The following is a 15,827-nucleotide window of genomic DNA, read 5'->3' on the forward strand; positions in this document are numbered from 1 at the left end:
ATTCCCTCTACCAGATGTTTGTGCCTTCCAGTCCCCAAGATCCTGACCATCAATTTTCCCATTCAACTCCTCCATGTTCCAAGGAAATTTAAGAGTCAAAGCTGACTAGTAATTTGGAACTCAGAAGACTAAAGCCAAAAGTTTCTTTTTTTCTTTTTTTTTTCTATTTTTGTTCTTTTTCACCTAACCTCAGGGCTGTGCAAACTCTACTTCCTATTTGACTTCAAAATACTGTAAGCACATAGATCTTTGGGATTTTAATGCCTTATGACTAATTGTCTAATAACACAGCAAATGAAAGAATAGATTCAATTCTGTCCTTGACCTAAAAGACTTCCAACCCACTTCTTTCAAAGAAAGCATAAAATTCTACCAGTGTTTTATCACTGAGTGACAATGCAAGACACCTGAGACAAGAAAAGGAAGAGAATGAGCCTGAACAAGGCATCCAAAGTTGTACTCTCCAGATTGCACTGGTATTTTTCCAGTGGCTGTACAGTGCAGAAACAATACTAGGACAGATCATGGCCTGATGGTCAGTACTTTATCTGAGAGACTATAAAACCAATGTTGAAACTCATCCCTATGCCATGGAAAGAACGAAACACCACTCTTCCAGATGAAGCCTTTACTGTCAAGTTATTGCATTAAAAAGCAGACATCCCCACTACTCTTTCACTAAACAAAAACTGTCAGCCCCACTCTTTCAAACAATAGAGGCTGGCATTTAAAATTCAGGACAGAATTCCAGGCTGTGGATTCTGAATAAAGAGACATTCCTTTCTGCAGTCCCAAATCAGCCTTAACCTCATTCAGCCAGAGCAGTACCATAGTTGCTTTGGCCCTCTTGAAAAGAGCCAGTTGTTTAAAAAAATGCTTTGAAATTTGAAATTTGAAAAATGCTCTGCTTCCTGATGCCTTCTCTTTTCCAAGCTCATGGGGTACTCAGGAGGTGGCTCCTGATGCTCCTTGCTCCAGCTTCCTAAGTTTATGATCCACAAGTTACTATTGCAATCAAAAATTCCCTAGTCTTGGGCGCCTATTTCTCCGAATGGCACGAAGCAAAAATGTCTCCTAGCAGTCAGTTCCTTTGCAGAATCTCCCTAAGGGTCACAAAGTGATATGACTTGGGGTTTGGAAACTTTTCAGATTGCTGAACTACAAGAAGTTGAAAAGCCTTCAAAAATCATTGTCTCTGGAATCGATATTTACCCAGGAAATGGCACCACCTAACACATTACCAACAGGGACTTGACTTCTACACCTCTTCAGAGATGATGCCAGCACAGCCAGTGATGAAAGTCAGGAAAAAAACTGCCAGTTTGAACCTGAAGTAACAGCTCCTTTGTGGAAGCACACCTGGAGTGGCTCCAGCCCTCTGCTGGAGCTGGTAACAGACAGAGGCAACACGCAGTCCAGCAGGCAGAAAGAGTCTGTGCTTCAGTGTCACATACTCCTGTGCTGCCCGTACTTCCATAGGGCCTTGGCATGTGCAGTTGAAACAAATGCAAGCTGAACAAATGCAGACAACAGATAAGAACCCACTTAACCTATGAAGGTTCATACAGAAGCTTCCCATTGGAGTAGAAAACTTAAGTCAGAAAAAGCTGCAAGAATCTCTCATCTTTAATACATATCCAAGGAATCTATTTCTGACTCTCCACATCTATATACATCTTCACTTCTTTCTCTCTGTATCTTCATGCTCTTATGCATAAATGTTCATTTAAGTTTCTTCAGTCATCACTTTACTGTCACACATCCTCCATGACTATGCTTGCTGGTCCTGCTCCCAGAGCAGTTTAGCAGCATTCATCTTCACAACCATTTTCACAGCTAAACATACCTCTTCTCTTTATTGCTTTCTTCCCAATTACTCTTTCATGGCTCTTTACAGAGCATGTGGGTTTTCATATCACTCATGCACTACACAGGGAGCCTAAACACAAATGGAAGGCAGCACGTGCCCAAAATTAAAAGACGTTGTGTCAAAAGTGGAAGCAACTCCGATTTTTTTGATGCAAGGCAGCCAGGTAGCAATTGAACAAACTGAATAACCTTAAAATACATTAAAAAATTAAATGGATGCTTTAGAACGAACAGGAAAGACTCACATCCCAGCAAGGAGTCCTCTCCACACAGATCTGTATAGACTGGTTTACTGTAAGGAAAAACATGTTCTGCCCTCCATCTTAACATCATGTTGGGAGTGCACACTCATCGTCCTGATTACAGTTGTCTTTTAAAGAAAAGCTGGATGTCCTAGTAGGAGAGCACTATAAAATGCTTTGAGCAATCCCCAGTTTTGAAGATGTGTTTTCACATCTAGTTCAGTATAAGATATATGAAATAACAAAAAGATATATTGCTTAATTTACCTTTATATTTCCTTGTCACAGAAATTACAGATTTAGTGTCTGAATACTTTCTATTCACATTGTATTTCATTTAGGTCTGAGCAGACAGATTTATGTGGAATACATTTTCTGCAAAACAGCAGCTGAGAAGATTTAAATAGCAGTTAGCATCTTAATTCAGAGAGACACTAGACAAGTGTCTAAAAATGCTCAAATGGGATCAGTACCTTATTCAAATTGAGCTCAATATGAGTTATGTATCTAAACATTCAAACATCTAAAAGGGCTTTACAAAAGTATCTACAGAATTTCAGGGCAGCTACGAATCTTCATAAATCTCATTTTGTCTTTAGATATCATAAATCCTCCAAAACATGAAAGTCCTTAACTTGCCATGGTTTTCCTCACACAACTGACCACGTAACATATGAAAAACATTAACTGAAATTTAGAACTTAGTAGTTTTCCTCTGTTCTGTGCTTTATTCCCAGGGCAATCACATTTACTTAACGTCATGGTTCAAGTTTAAGCCTAAGCCAGCTGAAACAAGGAAACCTATTGAGGAAGAGAATTCAATTAAAAAAACAAAAAGCCTTGTTACAGTAAAGAAAAAATGAATCCTAGAGTCTTTATTCATAATATTAGTAGCAAGGAAGTTATCTTCAACTGTAGCTGGAAATCACTGAAGTATCACAACCACAACAATTTTCAGTATTAGGGATTCAGTCTTCAATACCATTAGGCAACTAAGAAAGCTATACAGTAATAAAATGTGTAAGAATAATAACTGAGGATGCTTTGCTGGAAACTATGCTTTTGGGGGCATGTCTGATCAGATTTTAATATTCAGTATAGTATTGAAAGTACTGATTTCCATTGAGTTTTCAAAAAACCCTTCCTTACCCTCCCCACGCTCAAAACAAGTAACCTGAATGGATTAGTGGTGCCATAAAAAGCCATTCTGAGGTGTAGTAAGCAATACCTTTGTAAAATGAAGTGAACATTACATTCTAAATCTGTAAGAAGTACATACTATATTATTTTTTATTACTTTAACCTTGTACTATTCTCACTCCTTTACTATTTTTTTCTTATGTGTGCCATAAATAAATCAGACGTAACTGAATAGATTGTCCTTGTATCCCATCTTACTTACTACATTAAGCTTGGTTTGGCTTCCACTGGTCATAAGTTCTTCCTCTGATACTTTACTAAAATTTTCCAGATAATGGTCTGATATTGTATGAGACAGATCTTCAAAAGAGTATTCCTTTTCTTGGCACAATTTGATTTCATCTAAGAGCTTTGATAATTCTCCAGTCACAGCTTCACCTTTAAAAACAGACACACCATTAGTCAGTAATTAGAATACCAGGGGTAAGTTATGCCTAAAAAGAAAATGCACAATGCACATTCTTTAAACTTTGAGTATCTCTTATTTTCCATACTTTATCTTCTAAACAACGATCTTCATCAATCATTCTCTGCTCCAAAATAATGGCATTTCATTCCAGACTGGGAATTTACTAGAGGCAATCTACATACTTCTGCATTGCCCTATACCTTGCATTTAATTAGTATGAATATATACTTACCCTTTCTCTGTTTTCTAATCCTGAAAATTGTCTAGAAATAGCAACTATCCAAGAATGTAAAATTAATCCAGGAAAGGAAAGTTTCTACAAACATACAAAATCAATATCCCAAAGTCTGCATCAGGTTCATGTTTGCTGCTGTAATTAATTAATACACTACATAAGCTCCATAAACTGTGAGTGACTAAGAATGCACATCTCCCCAATCAAAGTAGCTATGCTTTATGAATAATTCTTGCTCACACTCCCAGGATTAAATGGAATGGTGGAAGAATATACTGGGCAAAACCCACACGTTTAAAACATGCCTCCCTACAGCAGTCCATCAGAAACCTCTATTTAGTGCATTCTGTACTGTGTTTCATGCTTTCTCCTTAATTTATCAGATTTCTTTAGTTAAGAAATCTACCAGAACAGTAAGACAACAGGCTTTATATGTCTATACTAACTAAAGACCACTATTGAAAATGGTGGTAGTAATAAGTACTAGAATCACATTGAGTGCTAACCATTCTGTACACACTCCACTGGTAGCAGCAAGGCCTCCACAGACTGAAAAGCTGCTCATTATCATCAACCACACTGGGTTCTGATTATCTGCTCTGTGTGCATTACAGAGCTACCTTCAGTAACAGCAATGAAAATAGAAGTGAAAGCCAAGGGTTTCCAGGAGCAAGTAAGAAACCCCTTTTCTCAACTAGGTTTACGACAGTCATATTGGTGGAGACTGCAGCACTTAGACTTGATAAAATACAGATGCTTCCATGTTACTCCATCTTTGGAAATAAAATGCTGAAAAGGAAAAACAGAGTGAGCATATTAAGCTCAGCATACATAAAACAGACTTTAGTACACTCACATAACTAAAGAATCCACTGATAAAACTGTATCTGTTCAGTCTAGAGCTCTGTTTCATTTTTTTTCATAGTTACTGTTTGCTATGCTAAGTAAACACAAATACTCAAAAATATATTTAAAATTATAACCACGGCCAGTTATTATCAAAATTTTCAGTGGCAGGAACAGAAGTTGTTAATTAAAAGCATTTAATTGCTTTTTAATATCTAATCAACAGAAATTTTGCATTCAAAACTCCTGCTACTCTCAGTCAATGGTAACTTTGCATGAAACTTGTAAATTAAGCAAAAATATAATCAGGTTTGTTTATATACTGCTTTTTAATTTGAAAATTTCAATTACTCCAGATTAATATTATACCTAAAAATTGGAAGTAAAACACCCAAACATTAAAAACTATTCTAAAATCATGATACAGTGTGCTGTACAAAGACAGAACTACTACTTCCTAAAGAACTATGTTCATGTAACCAATTCCATGCTCTCCCACATATGGCCTGCAGTGTTTCTTACAGCACAAGAATGAATTCTGTATGACAAAACTGGAGTGACCTGGGTGCAAGTGCACTAGCTGACTTGCTGATTGCAACCAGAATACATAAAAGGCACATTTTGCCTATTTCTTTCAGTTAGTGTAGTAATTAGGGTCTTTCTTCTCTATACAGCTCCCTATTCTCATGAAAGTCACAGAAGGGTAATTGATACTGCTATCCCTCTTCCGAATTTGGTTTAAATTATTTGAAATTAGATTGTCAGAGAATGGCAGACAGATGGACGGGAAGCATGATCAAGTACAATTTCTTTTCTTTAGTATCAGATTACACAATAGACAAGCAAAAGCCAGCTAGTGTGTTTTACATTATTTATGTCTTGTAAGAGGAAATAAGGAATGTGAGATCATGACCTTATCGTTAAGAAGTAAAACATATTTTAAAATTATTTGCTACTTAATTTCAGGACAGACATTTCTATTGCATATGGTAGTTGGCTTCGCAGTCATGATAATCTCAAAGGAACTATTTATCTTCATACACCACATATCTGTTAAGTACCCCAATGGGAAATACGATTGGAACTATAGCATTTGTTCACTATCACCATGAAGATCATAATCTGACATGCATCAGGAAGTTTTGTTTTCTCATGAATGAAAATTCTCACAGCAAACATATTTAAAAAAAAAATAACCAAACCAAAAGAAAACAACACAAAAAACCACCACCAACAAAATAACACCACAACTCACACAACAAAACCAAAGACAGGCCTAATTAATTGCCAGCAGTCAATTATGTTCACTCTGGATGATTACTGAAGGCAGAACTCAGGATTGGTTCTACAGGAGGATGATTATCGTGAAAGAGCAAGATGATACCACACTCAGGCAATGCCCTGTTTTAGTGGCTGTGGTGTGTAAATAGCAAATCAGAACATAAAATGAAAGCACATGCACACAACTGACTGCCACAGTGTATGAAAGCTGTGTTAGAAGATGCATGGAAGAGCACTGCACTTGTGACCTTTGAAAGAGGCTTCCAAATGTAAAACAACTGGTAGATGCCCTCACTGGGAAAGATGAAGTAAATTCAATTTTTAACCTGAATGTAAACAATGCCTGCAGAGTATTTCAACATATTCACTATTTTTGTTTTACTTGATTATGAAATGGATAAGGTCAGAAATATTAAAAATATTTATGATCAAACAATGCAGTACATTGTAAACAATTAGTGACGTCCTCTCTGAGGATACAGTTCCTTTCTTTTCTATATGACATGGATTACAGTGTATGTAGTCAAGGTAGGTAATTCAAAGTAGAAAACAAACCTACTTGATATCAATAACTTTCTTAATCTTTTTTTTCCCCACTTTGTATATTTGTATGTATGCTAATATTAAAGATAAACTCAGTACAGGTTTTGCATTCACAGAGTACATGTATTTACTTTTAGCCTTTGGAGACGGAGGAACTTCTGGGGACAAAATGCAAGACTGATGTTCAGCACATTCCAGTGGGCGTTCCTCTGAAATACTTGCATTTCCTGTTTCCATATATTCTGCAAGTTAAAGATACACATACACTTAAAAGACTCAATTAAGGGGGTTTATTTCAATCAAAAGTATATTTGCTACTTCATATTTCATTAAAGCCTTTCCAATTTTTCATATTACCACCCTGTAATTATTCATAAACACTGCTGCAAGGCAATAATTTGTTGCAATTATTATAAAACACTATAATGGCCAGTCCTCTAATCTGCTGAAACTGCTACAGAAATCTCATTGTAAGGGTAATGAGCTGAGACTATCCCTGTGTTTTTCCTGTCTCCTTGAAATATCAACGTAACTGTTCCATTATATTATTACAGTGCAAAGACACATATATTCTAAATTTGTGGAGAGTTTTTAGTCAAGATATTTAGGATGCTCACAATACATACAAACACTGATATGGTTAAGAAAATAAATACTCTGCTCGCAGCACAGAGATAGTACATGAGAAAAAAATATAGCCATCTTGAAAATTTAGTTAAAACTAGCAGTCTAAAAAGCTGTGCTGAAATTTCTGGGTTTTCTCCTTAAAACTTCCCTTGCCCCATGTTAACAACAATGTTTATAAAAACAGAAAAACATGAAATAATTAATGTGCTAAACTTCAATTTCATTACTGTTCTTTTCATATAAATATCTACATTACTTTCACGGGCTTTTCTACAAAAGCTACCTCAATGGAAGACCAAGATCTTAATGAATTGCAATGCAATAATAAATAAGAATTTATGCAATAGTGGGGCTGTTAGTCTGCATCTGGATTTTCTTGAGTTTCTGAAGTTGCTTAAATAACTTCATTTTGATACCAGTGGTAACCACAATAGCACATGTTGCTACATACACAGCAGCAAATTACAATAACTTCTTTCATCAATATCATACTGCAGGACTAAGGAGTTTCTGGGAAGTGAAATCTCCCTGATTTAATTTCTACAGTCTACAATGCACCTGTTTAGCTTGCTGTTACCCACGATTAAATAACAAATCCCAAAACCCAAACGCAATCTATGATAAAATAGACATCTGAGAAATTGAAATTGGAAATGGCATAGAACAGAGTGCAGTTTCAAAATGCTTTGCAGATTGTTGGAGGTTTTTTTTCTTTTAATTGTATGATTTAAAAGTGCCATATATTAAGTTTGATGGCCGGCAGTGGTCCCTGGCATAATCTGTCATAAATTTCTTCATATGAAAATGGGTATTTTGTGTTTACGTGTGGGTCTGAAAGCAAAGAGGCAAAGATGAACTGTAAGAGACCATGACAAAACTAGCAGCATGACAAAATACTATGGAATATTTTCCAGCTCTGTCAGCTATAGTATTTGTCAACTTAATGTGCAAGATGGAGAAGAAATCAAAAAGGAAGCCAGACCCAAAGAACACTAAAAGAAAAAAAGTAATTATTGTCTGAAATATGTTTTCTTGGAAATTATGCAACTGTCCAAAAGGAAACCTAAAATGTAATTCTATCAGGTGAATGTTACAATTATTAGACCAATACAGCTATGATTGGATGAGGAAATGAAAGGGATCTTGTGAAGGACTCTAACATTGCTGTCACATAATCATACAAGACCATGGTTTTAAAAGAATTCTCTATTTTTATTCTTAGTTAGGCCCCACTTCCAGATCAATGCACTTACCTGCTGGAGGCTAGTTCTGAGGAAGGAATCCCAAGATCAATCTAAGTCTTAAATACTTACTTTTAAAAATGCAGAGTTCCTTCCAGAAAACCTTTACAACTGGCTCATACAAGGTATGATACAAGGGGTTTACAACAGGCTGGCAGCATGCCAACTTGTAAGGTGCAACCCTTGAAACTGGGCTTCTGTGAGTCTTCTACTCCCAACTTGGTTTTATACTATTGTAAATTCTACCAGATACATACAAGACAAACAAAGGAAGACTCAGTTTCAAGAGGCTTATAGACTAGGGAAATGTATGCTTACCCATAGTATTTTCAGAGAAAGAGACACAAAACAGGTGATCTACATCAAGGGCCAAAGAAAAATCACACAAGAGCACCAGATGCTTTCACCAGCAGCTGAATTCTATTCACCTGCAGCTGGCTAGGAATTAATCTTCAAACTCTGCCCAAACTTACTGACTGCTGGGTGCTTGAGAGACTGCTCAGCTTGTATCATTTTTCTCAAAGCAAAAAGATAATTCAGAACAAAGCTAAACTTAGTGAATTATACCACTTCATGACCAGCAGAGTTTCCCCATCTGTAGTTTCACACAGCTTTAGAGGAAAACCCATCATTTCTGCTATAGGGGAGAGTAAAAGCTGTTTTATACACAACCTGTCATATTCATAATGGGAAGAATGGACTACTTCTGTAAAAGTAAGCACTACTTCACTTTACCCAAAATGGACCTTACAGCACAGTGAGGATTAATACTAAGGGTTCAAAAAACTTTATCTGTATAGTAGGATTCTTTTCTATAGTTATAAGATTTTATCAAAGCTCCACTCAACCTAAATAGGGTCATGTGCACAGAAAGTAATACCATAAAAGTGGTCACAGAGCAGTGGAAATAAAAACAGTGGGGAACATAACCCAAGAAGGGAACAAGCTCAGGAAAGCTCAAACAGCTGGAACTCCAGCTTTGTCAGTTTCTGTAACACCAATTGGGCCAAAGCCAAACAGACAGGAAAGACTAAACACATAGGCAGAGAAACAGAGCTGCCTCTCCACCATGAAGAGAACATGGCCCAGCTCAGCTAGAGCTGTTCCTGAACTTCCAAGGACTGTAAAAGCACAACTTACTTCAACTTCAGCTCTTTTTAGATCCTAATTTCTCAGTAAGATGATAAGGTTAAGACTTTTCCTTTATTTATAAACACTGGTTTTTAGAGTAATGGTTATATTCACCTCAGAAAACTTTTTATTTTAATGGAAAATAAAAAACCCAAACAACTTTTTTCCTTTAAATGAAAGTATAAGTTCCTTTCTTCTGTTTCTAGACACTAGTTCAGCCATGCCATGGAGTGGATTCACATAGAGTTCTTCCTAGAACAATTTTTCCCTAAGACCAAAAGGCTTTTTAAAACTAAAAAAACCAAAAAGGCCAAATTTGACCAGATAAAAATCTGAACACTCAGCTTTTTTAACAGGAGACTCTCCAAGTAACTGGATCAGAGAAATAAACCTTATATAGAAACCATTCCCCTCTATAGCCAGTGTCCCTGCAGGAGGGTGCTTACTGCTCCCTCACTATCGTCAGGTGTGCTAAGGTGACAGACAAGCTACGATAGAGGCTGCTTCACTTCAGTCTCCTAAATTTCAGAGCACAATTTCTAAATTATTCAAACTTAACTTAATCCCAGAGAAAGCTGAAATCAGTAGATGTTTTTGTGCATATATTCAGGGAAGATAACAGAAACAAGCACTGAAGTACTCCTGTGATTGTGAGACAGGTAAGGATGCAGCTAAACTTTCAGTCTCAACAACTGCAGTCAAATTAATTCATTAACACAGGTAATGGTCTACAGCTTTTGCACAGAGCCTAGAGACAGAAGTGAGAAGTCCCCAGAAAAACAAAACAAACCCACAAACAAAAAAAACCACAACAGACTATGAAGGGGGATTGAGATTTCTATTATTTTCATCCCACACAGCTGTAATTAAATTCTTGACTGAAAACCTATTCCATTCTTCCAGTGAGGCTGGCCTCCTGAACTCAAGGGAAGGTAAGCCCTACTTGTCTATAGAAAGAGAAGGAGAGAAAGTGAGAATACATCAAAAATAACCAAAACCAACCAACCAAACAAAAGAAACCAACACACACACACACCCCAAAACCAAAAACCCACAAACTCACAAAAACAGTGCTAATGACACCAACGCAGAGAGGAATAGAAAGGAGTACTGTTTCTGCAGCTGCTTATGCATTTTCCATTGATGAACAATTTGGTAACAGGTCCAAACAATGTTAGGTTCCTAAGCAGCTTCACCAAAAGAGAGGAAACAGCTTTCCACTGCATCTCCCTCCATACCGTCTATGTGGCAGCATTTACTGTGCCTTCCTGGGGCTCATGCCATTTTTCATCTGTTTATCTACTATCTCCTTTGTTTCATAATAATAAGAATTCTGCTTCCAGAAATAGTAAAAGAGCAAGATTCTAATAGAGAGCACAGTGGGCTGTGGAGAAAGAGTTGAAAGATGGTATAGCTCGCACCTGCGTCATGTTCACATGTGCTAAAACTAAAACACAGCTGGTTGGTTTAACTTTAGGCCTACTAGCTTTGGCAACATCCCTTTTATCTTCAGTGCCTAATTATAAAAGCCCTAAGTGCCAATACTGTTAACTGCTTCAGCACTGACTGCTGTTGTTTCCCTGCACCCATCAAATGCATCCAGAAGCCTGGCCTTGCTTGAAACAGTATCCTAATTTTGCACTCTTTGAGCAAATAGTGCTCATACAGCTATTTCTTCCTTATTACATTGAGAATCTAAACCCTAATAAGTACTTTTAAGTAAGTTCAACGCTACTCGGACCTGATGAAGACACAGAAAATGGTGTGACATACAAAAGACATAGAATTAAAACCTGAACTTTCATTTCTATTAATTCCAACTATAATTAATAGGCAGTTAAAAAAATTCAAGATGTTGAATAGCTTATTCAGCCTTTTTCATGTTGCTCTTTAAAGTGATCTTTCAATTTATTTTCCTTCTATCAGATAATGTGCCAACATCTCAAAAAAGACAGCAGACCTTTCAAACACAAAAAAATATTTCTGCAGAAAGTTCCATTGCTATTTTCTCAGAATAGCGAGAAAAGATGTAAAATAAGAATCACAAAAACACTAGGATCACTTCCAAAACCTCATGGGCAAAAGGCATTGTTTCTTTAAACCTACAATCTGTAAAAAGCAGCTTTCTAAGTTTTCTTTAAAAGAGGGAGAACAATTTCTACCCACAATTCTTAAATTCTGGAATGACATTTATTCACAGGTGGTTACCAGCCCAGATGGTTTTAGTATCAGCTCAATGGATTTAGCATTACTGCCTCCATGAACTGCTTTCTAAACACATGAACTACTTTTATCTCCTTCAAAACAGTCTCTCATAAATATCCTCAAAGCCAACTCATTTTCTTTGTAAACATTTCTCACAACTCTGTTATCCCTCTATATATAGGGATGTAGAACCTATCAGGCCCACCAGTAATACTGCTCACCTTATTTCCTTGTCCATTTCCGGCAGCCTGTTCATACACGTCTTTCAGCCGTTAGTTTATATTTTGAAAGCTAATGTTTTGTGGCAGGGACAAATATTACACCATGTTAATACTACAAACTGTAAAATTACTCTCATGACAGTGCAAAGGAGAATGTTCAGTGATAAAATCTTACTCTATCCTGGCAACAAGGTGAAAGAAAAAATTTGATGCCTCTATGTCTGCATAAGGCACAAAATTAGCAAGAAACCTACAAAATCTGGTCACTAATTGTCTGACACCATTAATTTAATTTCTATTTCCTGTAAGTCTAGATGAAGGAGACATGTAAGCTTCTCTAGACAACCATCTGAAAACAGCAGTCTTAACAGGAAGTTATTTGGAAGCCACTAAATCTCTCTTAGTAATTGCCCTTTCTTTGCATGGAATTCATTACACACTGAAGTCAAACTCAACTACAGTACATTCAGGATTCCCAAAATCCTGGTGCTTTGCTGATTTTTCAGCTACAATAGGATAAATACCAACACTTTAGAGAAGATTATACTCAACTGTCTTTTTAGAGGAGGTTAGGTCAACTGTATTATGAGTAGTGCTAGTACTGAATCCTGCCACTCCTGATTTTACTTTTCAACTTCAGCTCATAGTTCAAATTTTGATGGGTAAAGCTTCAGTGAACATCTTGCTGATAAAAAGGAATCTGAGTAGGTTCCACAAGGGAGTTCTGAAGGAGCTCCCAGGTTGTCTTAAGAGTCCAAATGGCATCTTTGTACCATTTTTCATCCTTGCACATCACTTCTGATTATAAGGCAGAGAGCAAAAATAAACAGCTGCTCATTACAAGACAGTTTCATCACACTAATAGGAGCTGAAACTACTAAGCAGTCATTTTCATACTTCAAGGCATACATTTGAAAAAGATTGCATGTTGAAGCAACAAAAAGCCTTGAAATTAATATATTTCTTTTTCTGTGTGTGTGGTAAAGACTGAGGGCAAGTACTGATCCATCAGCATGAGAAACCTTTGAAAGGGGTTTGGGTGCTTTATTATTCATAGAGCAAGGGTACTTTGAAAAAGCTATTCATCAGATAGGTTGAGACTGCAAGGTTATCACACTAAGGAGAAAATGGAACAATGAAGAAATACTAAAATTAAGGTTGGTTTATTTAGGGATGGGACTTTATGATGCATCTTAGATTAATACCTCAAGGATGATTGATTTGAATGTCTAAGAAAGTGGGAGCCCTGACTGACTGTCTTCCTGCCACTGAAGAAGTTCCAGTATGACATTAACCCTTTTTTCCTCAACATAGTAATATTTCCATGCTGAAACTCAGTGAGGGCATAAAGGCTGAAGTTTGAATCAGAGTCAAAATAGGAACTTCCTTCTGCTGACAGGGGAAAGCCCTATGTCCCCCACACATATGTTCCTCCCCATTTTTCATTTCTGTCAGTTACCTGGGACAGAGGTAACTCTAGGACCTGAATGACACAGGAGGCAAGCTAATTAAAGCAACAGAATGTATAAATTTTTTATATTATATCTTCTTATTTTATATATAAAATAAACAGATATTTTGTATTCTACTGGTTCATAAACTGAACCAAATCACTTTGAAGTCTCATGTAAATGGGAAATATGTAAGAGAACTGTGTAGGTGGAAGTAGGGGAGGAGGAATGGGGAAGTGAGGGAAAAGGCAAAGGAATATAGGAAGAAGGGAGAGAGGGAGACCTCAAGGCAAGCTGTTAACTGGTTCAGCTACAACATGAATCTGCTCCTTACACGAATACTTCTAAAGCCTGCAAAATGTTCATTATACTTTCATTATACTTGAGTTTTGTATCTTCAGTCCGTCATGCTACTGGAAAGCTTTACTGAAGATGGTCAACAAGTTTGGAAATTATTCAGAAAAGAAATGACACAGTGTGGCCACATGACCTCATTTTCTATAGGAAATGTTCTTAAAATATATAGTTATGTGGGAGCCTGAAGCATGAGCTAGTTCATATGTAAAACCAACACTGAACTGATTAAAATGGCTTATTTAAAGGTGGGAATAATCAATACAGATGGAGATGCAGCACTGATACCTTCAGGGACCTCCTCTGTCAAATACCTTTAATGAAAGGCTAATCTGAAAATGTAGGGAACAAATTTCGTAGAAGAAATTATGTTTAACATGGAGTTATGTTCTAGTTCATGCTTCATCACTTTACTGCCATTTCTAGAGTAAAAGATTGAAGTAAACAACGGACTTCCATCAACCTTACACCATGAAAGTAAGATGGGGAATGAGAATAAACATTTGTACAAGAAATTTTATTATTTCACCTATAATAACAAGAAATACTGCCTGGTTGGTTTTTTGTTTTGGTTTGGTGGGGTTTTTTTCTAATGTAAAGAAAATGAGAAAAATATAATCAAATGGTTTGAAAAATTGTCATCATCTTTCAGTCAGCATAGTTGCTATTTATGAACAAATGAAGCATTTAAATTGTAGGTTATCATTACAATTTAAAGGAACTGCTATTGAAATATTACAGTACATTATGGTGTAATGAAGAACATACACAGACTAACTGTTAGTGACACACGATGCTGATGCCAATGGCCCACAAAAAACAAAGGGTTTGCTCTGAAATTCAGGTATTGGACAACTTATTTTTGTTCAACTAGCAAACAAAACTTCCGTCTTTTTAAATCAAAAGACTGCTTCTATCTATAAGGAAACATTTGAAGAGTAGAAATTACTATATACCTTAATATTTCTCTATTGCCTCTAACAAATGTATAATTGAATATGGCTTACCTTGAAGTAGAGCTGCAATTTGGAGAGACTGTTGAGATGGATGCTCTTTAAGTATATCCAAAACCGTTCTACCCAAACTGTCCTTTATGTTGGTATCAATTCCTGAAAAAGAAATAGATCTGTGGTGGAATATTTAACTCTAAATTCTTCAGCTTATAAACATGTTATATCAAACTCAACTATCTGACAAAATGAAAGCAACTGGTTTTACAACTGCATTACAGCTGAAGTACAGGATACATTTTTGTTTAAAGCTTGAGTAGTCTAAAATTCACATGCTGACATGGGTGGATTTTATGTTTCCATATATTGCGGGGATATAAAGTAACCAAATTTGGGATTATTTTAACAGATTGTTCCTAAGGGACAGCCATCCTGAAAAGGGTATTTTATAAAATCACGAAATTCTCTGAATGTTTTTCCTTCATTTCTCTCCAAACTGCTTTAATTCACTGTGGGCTTTCTAGTCCATAGTACGTGTTTTGGGAGCAAGACTGAAAAGTTTTTATCTTTATGTTAATAAAGTTGTACTTCATGGCAACCTTTTCAAAATTCATGCCCTGAATAGACTTAAACACGCACGTGTAGTATTCAGGCATTATGAAGAGCCACAGCATTTCCTCACAGACTGTCCATACTGCTAATAAGGTAATGGTTTGGCTCAAACTGTGAATTAAGTTTGAAGCTTGCCCTGAATCAGAACCTGTTGCAGGTGTTGCTGCATGACTCTCTACCTTTGTCTTGTAGGGGCTTCCTCAGAAACGTTTGCCAATGGTAGAATGCTCAAGTTGTTTTTCAGTTTAGAGGTACTTTGACAAAAAGTAAAGGTATGAAATGTCCTAACAAACAAAGTGAAATTCTTGTCAGGACTCTGAACAGAGAAAATCAGAGGAAGCAGGATTTATAAGGACATTCTAAAAGGATTCACCAGAAAAGGCTGCAATTACAGTAATTTCCTAAATAAT

General features: G+C 36.5%; 1 protein-coding gene across 9 annotated transcripts in view; it reads right to left on the reverse strand.

The window, feature by feature from the left end:
* ANKS1B (ankyrin repeat and sterile alpha motif domain containing 1B) overlaps positions 1–15,827 on the reverse strand; it is a 397,467-nt gene that overhangs the window by 320,024 nt on the left and 61,616 nt on the right. For 8 of the 9 annotated variants that reach the window (XM_085047083.1, XM_085047078.1, XM_085047079.1 and 5 more), the window contains exons 6-8: positions 14,863–14,964; positions 6,757–6,867; positions 3,514–3,689 (exon numbers count right to left, since the gene is read on the reverse strand). In XM_085047083.1, the coding sequence (XP_084903209.1) occupies positions 3,514–3,689; positions 6,757–6,867; positions 14,863–14,964 (389 nt within the window). The remainder of the gene's footprint in view (positions 1–3,513; positions 3,690–6,756; positions 6,868–14,862; positions 14,965–15,827) is intronic. The other variant, XM_085047086.1, reaches the window with a different exon arrangement.

This window comes from Lichenostomus cassidix, chromosome 1Aa (assembly GCF_008360975.1).
Source record: "Lichenostomus cassidix isolate B80296 chromosome 1Aa, HeHo_3.0, whole genome shotgun sequence".
Classification (NCBI taxonomy): domain Eukaryota; kingdom Metazoa; phylum Chordata; class Aves; order Passeriformes; family Meliphagidae; genus Lichenostomus; species Lichenostomus cassidix.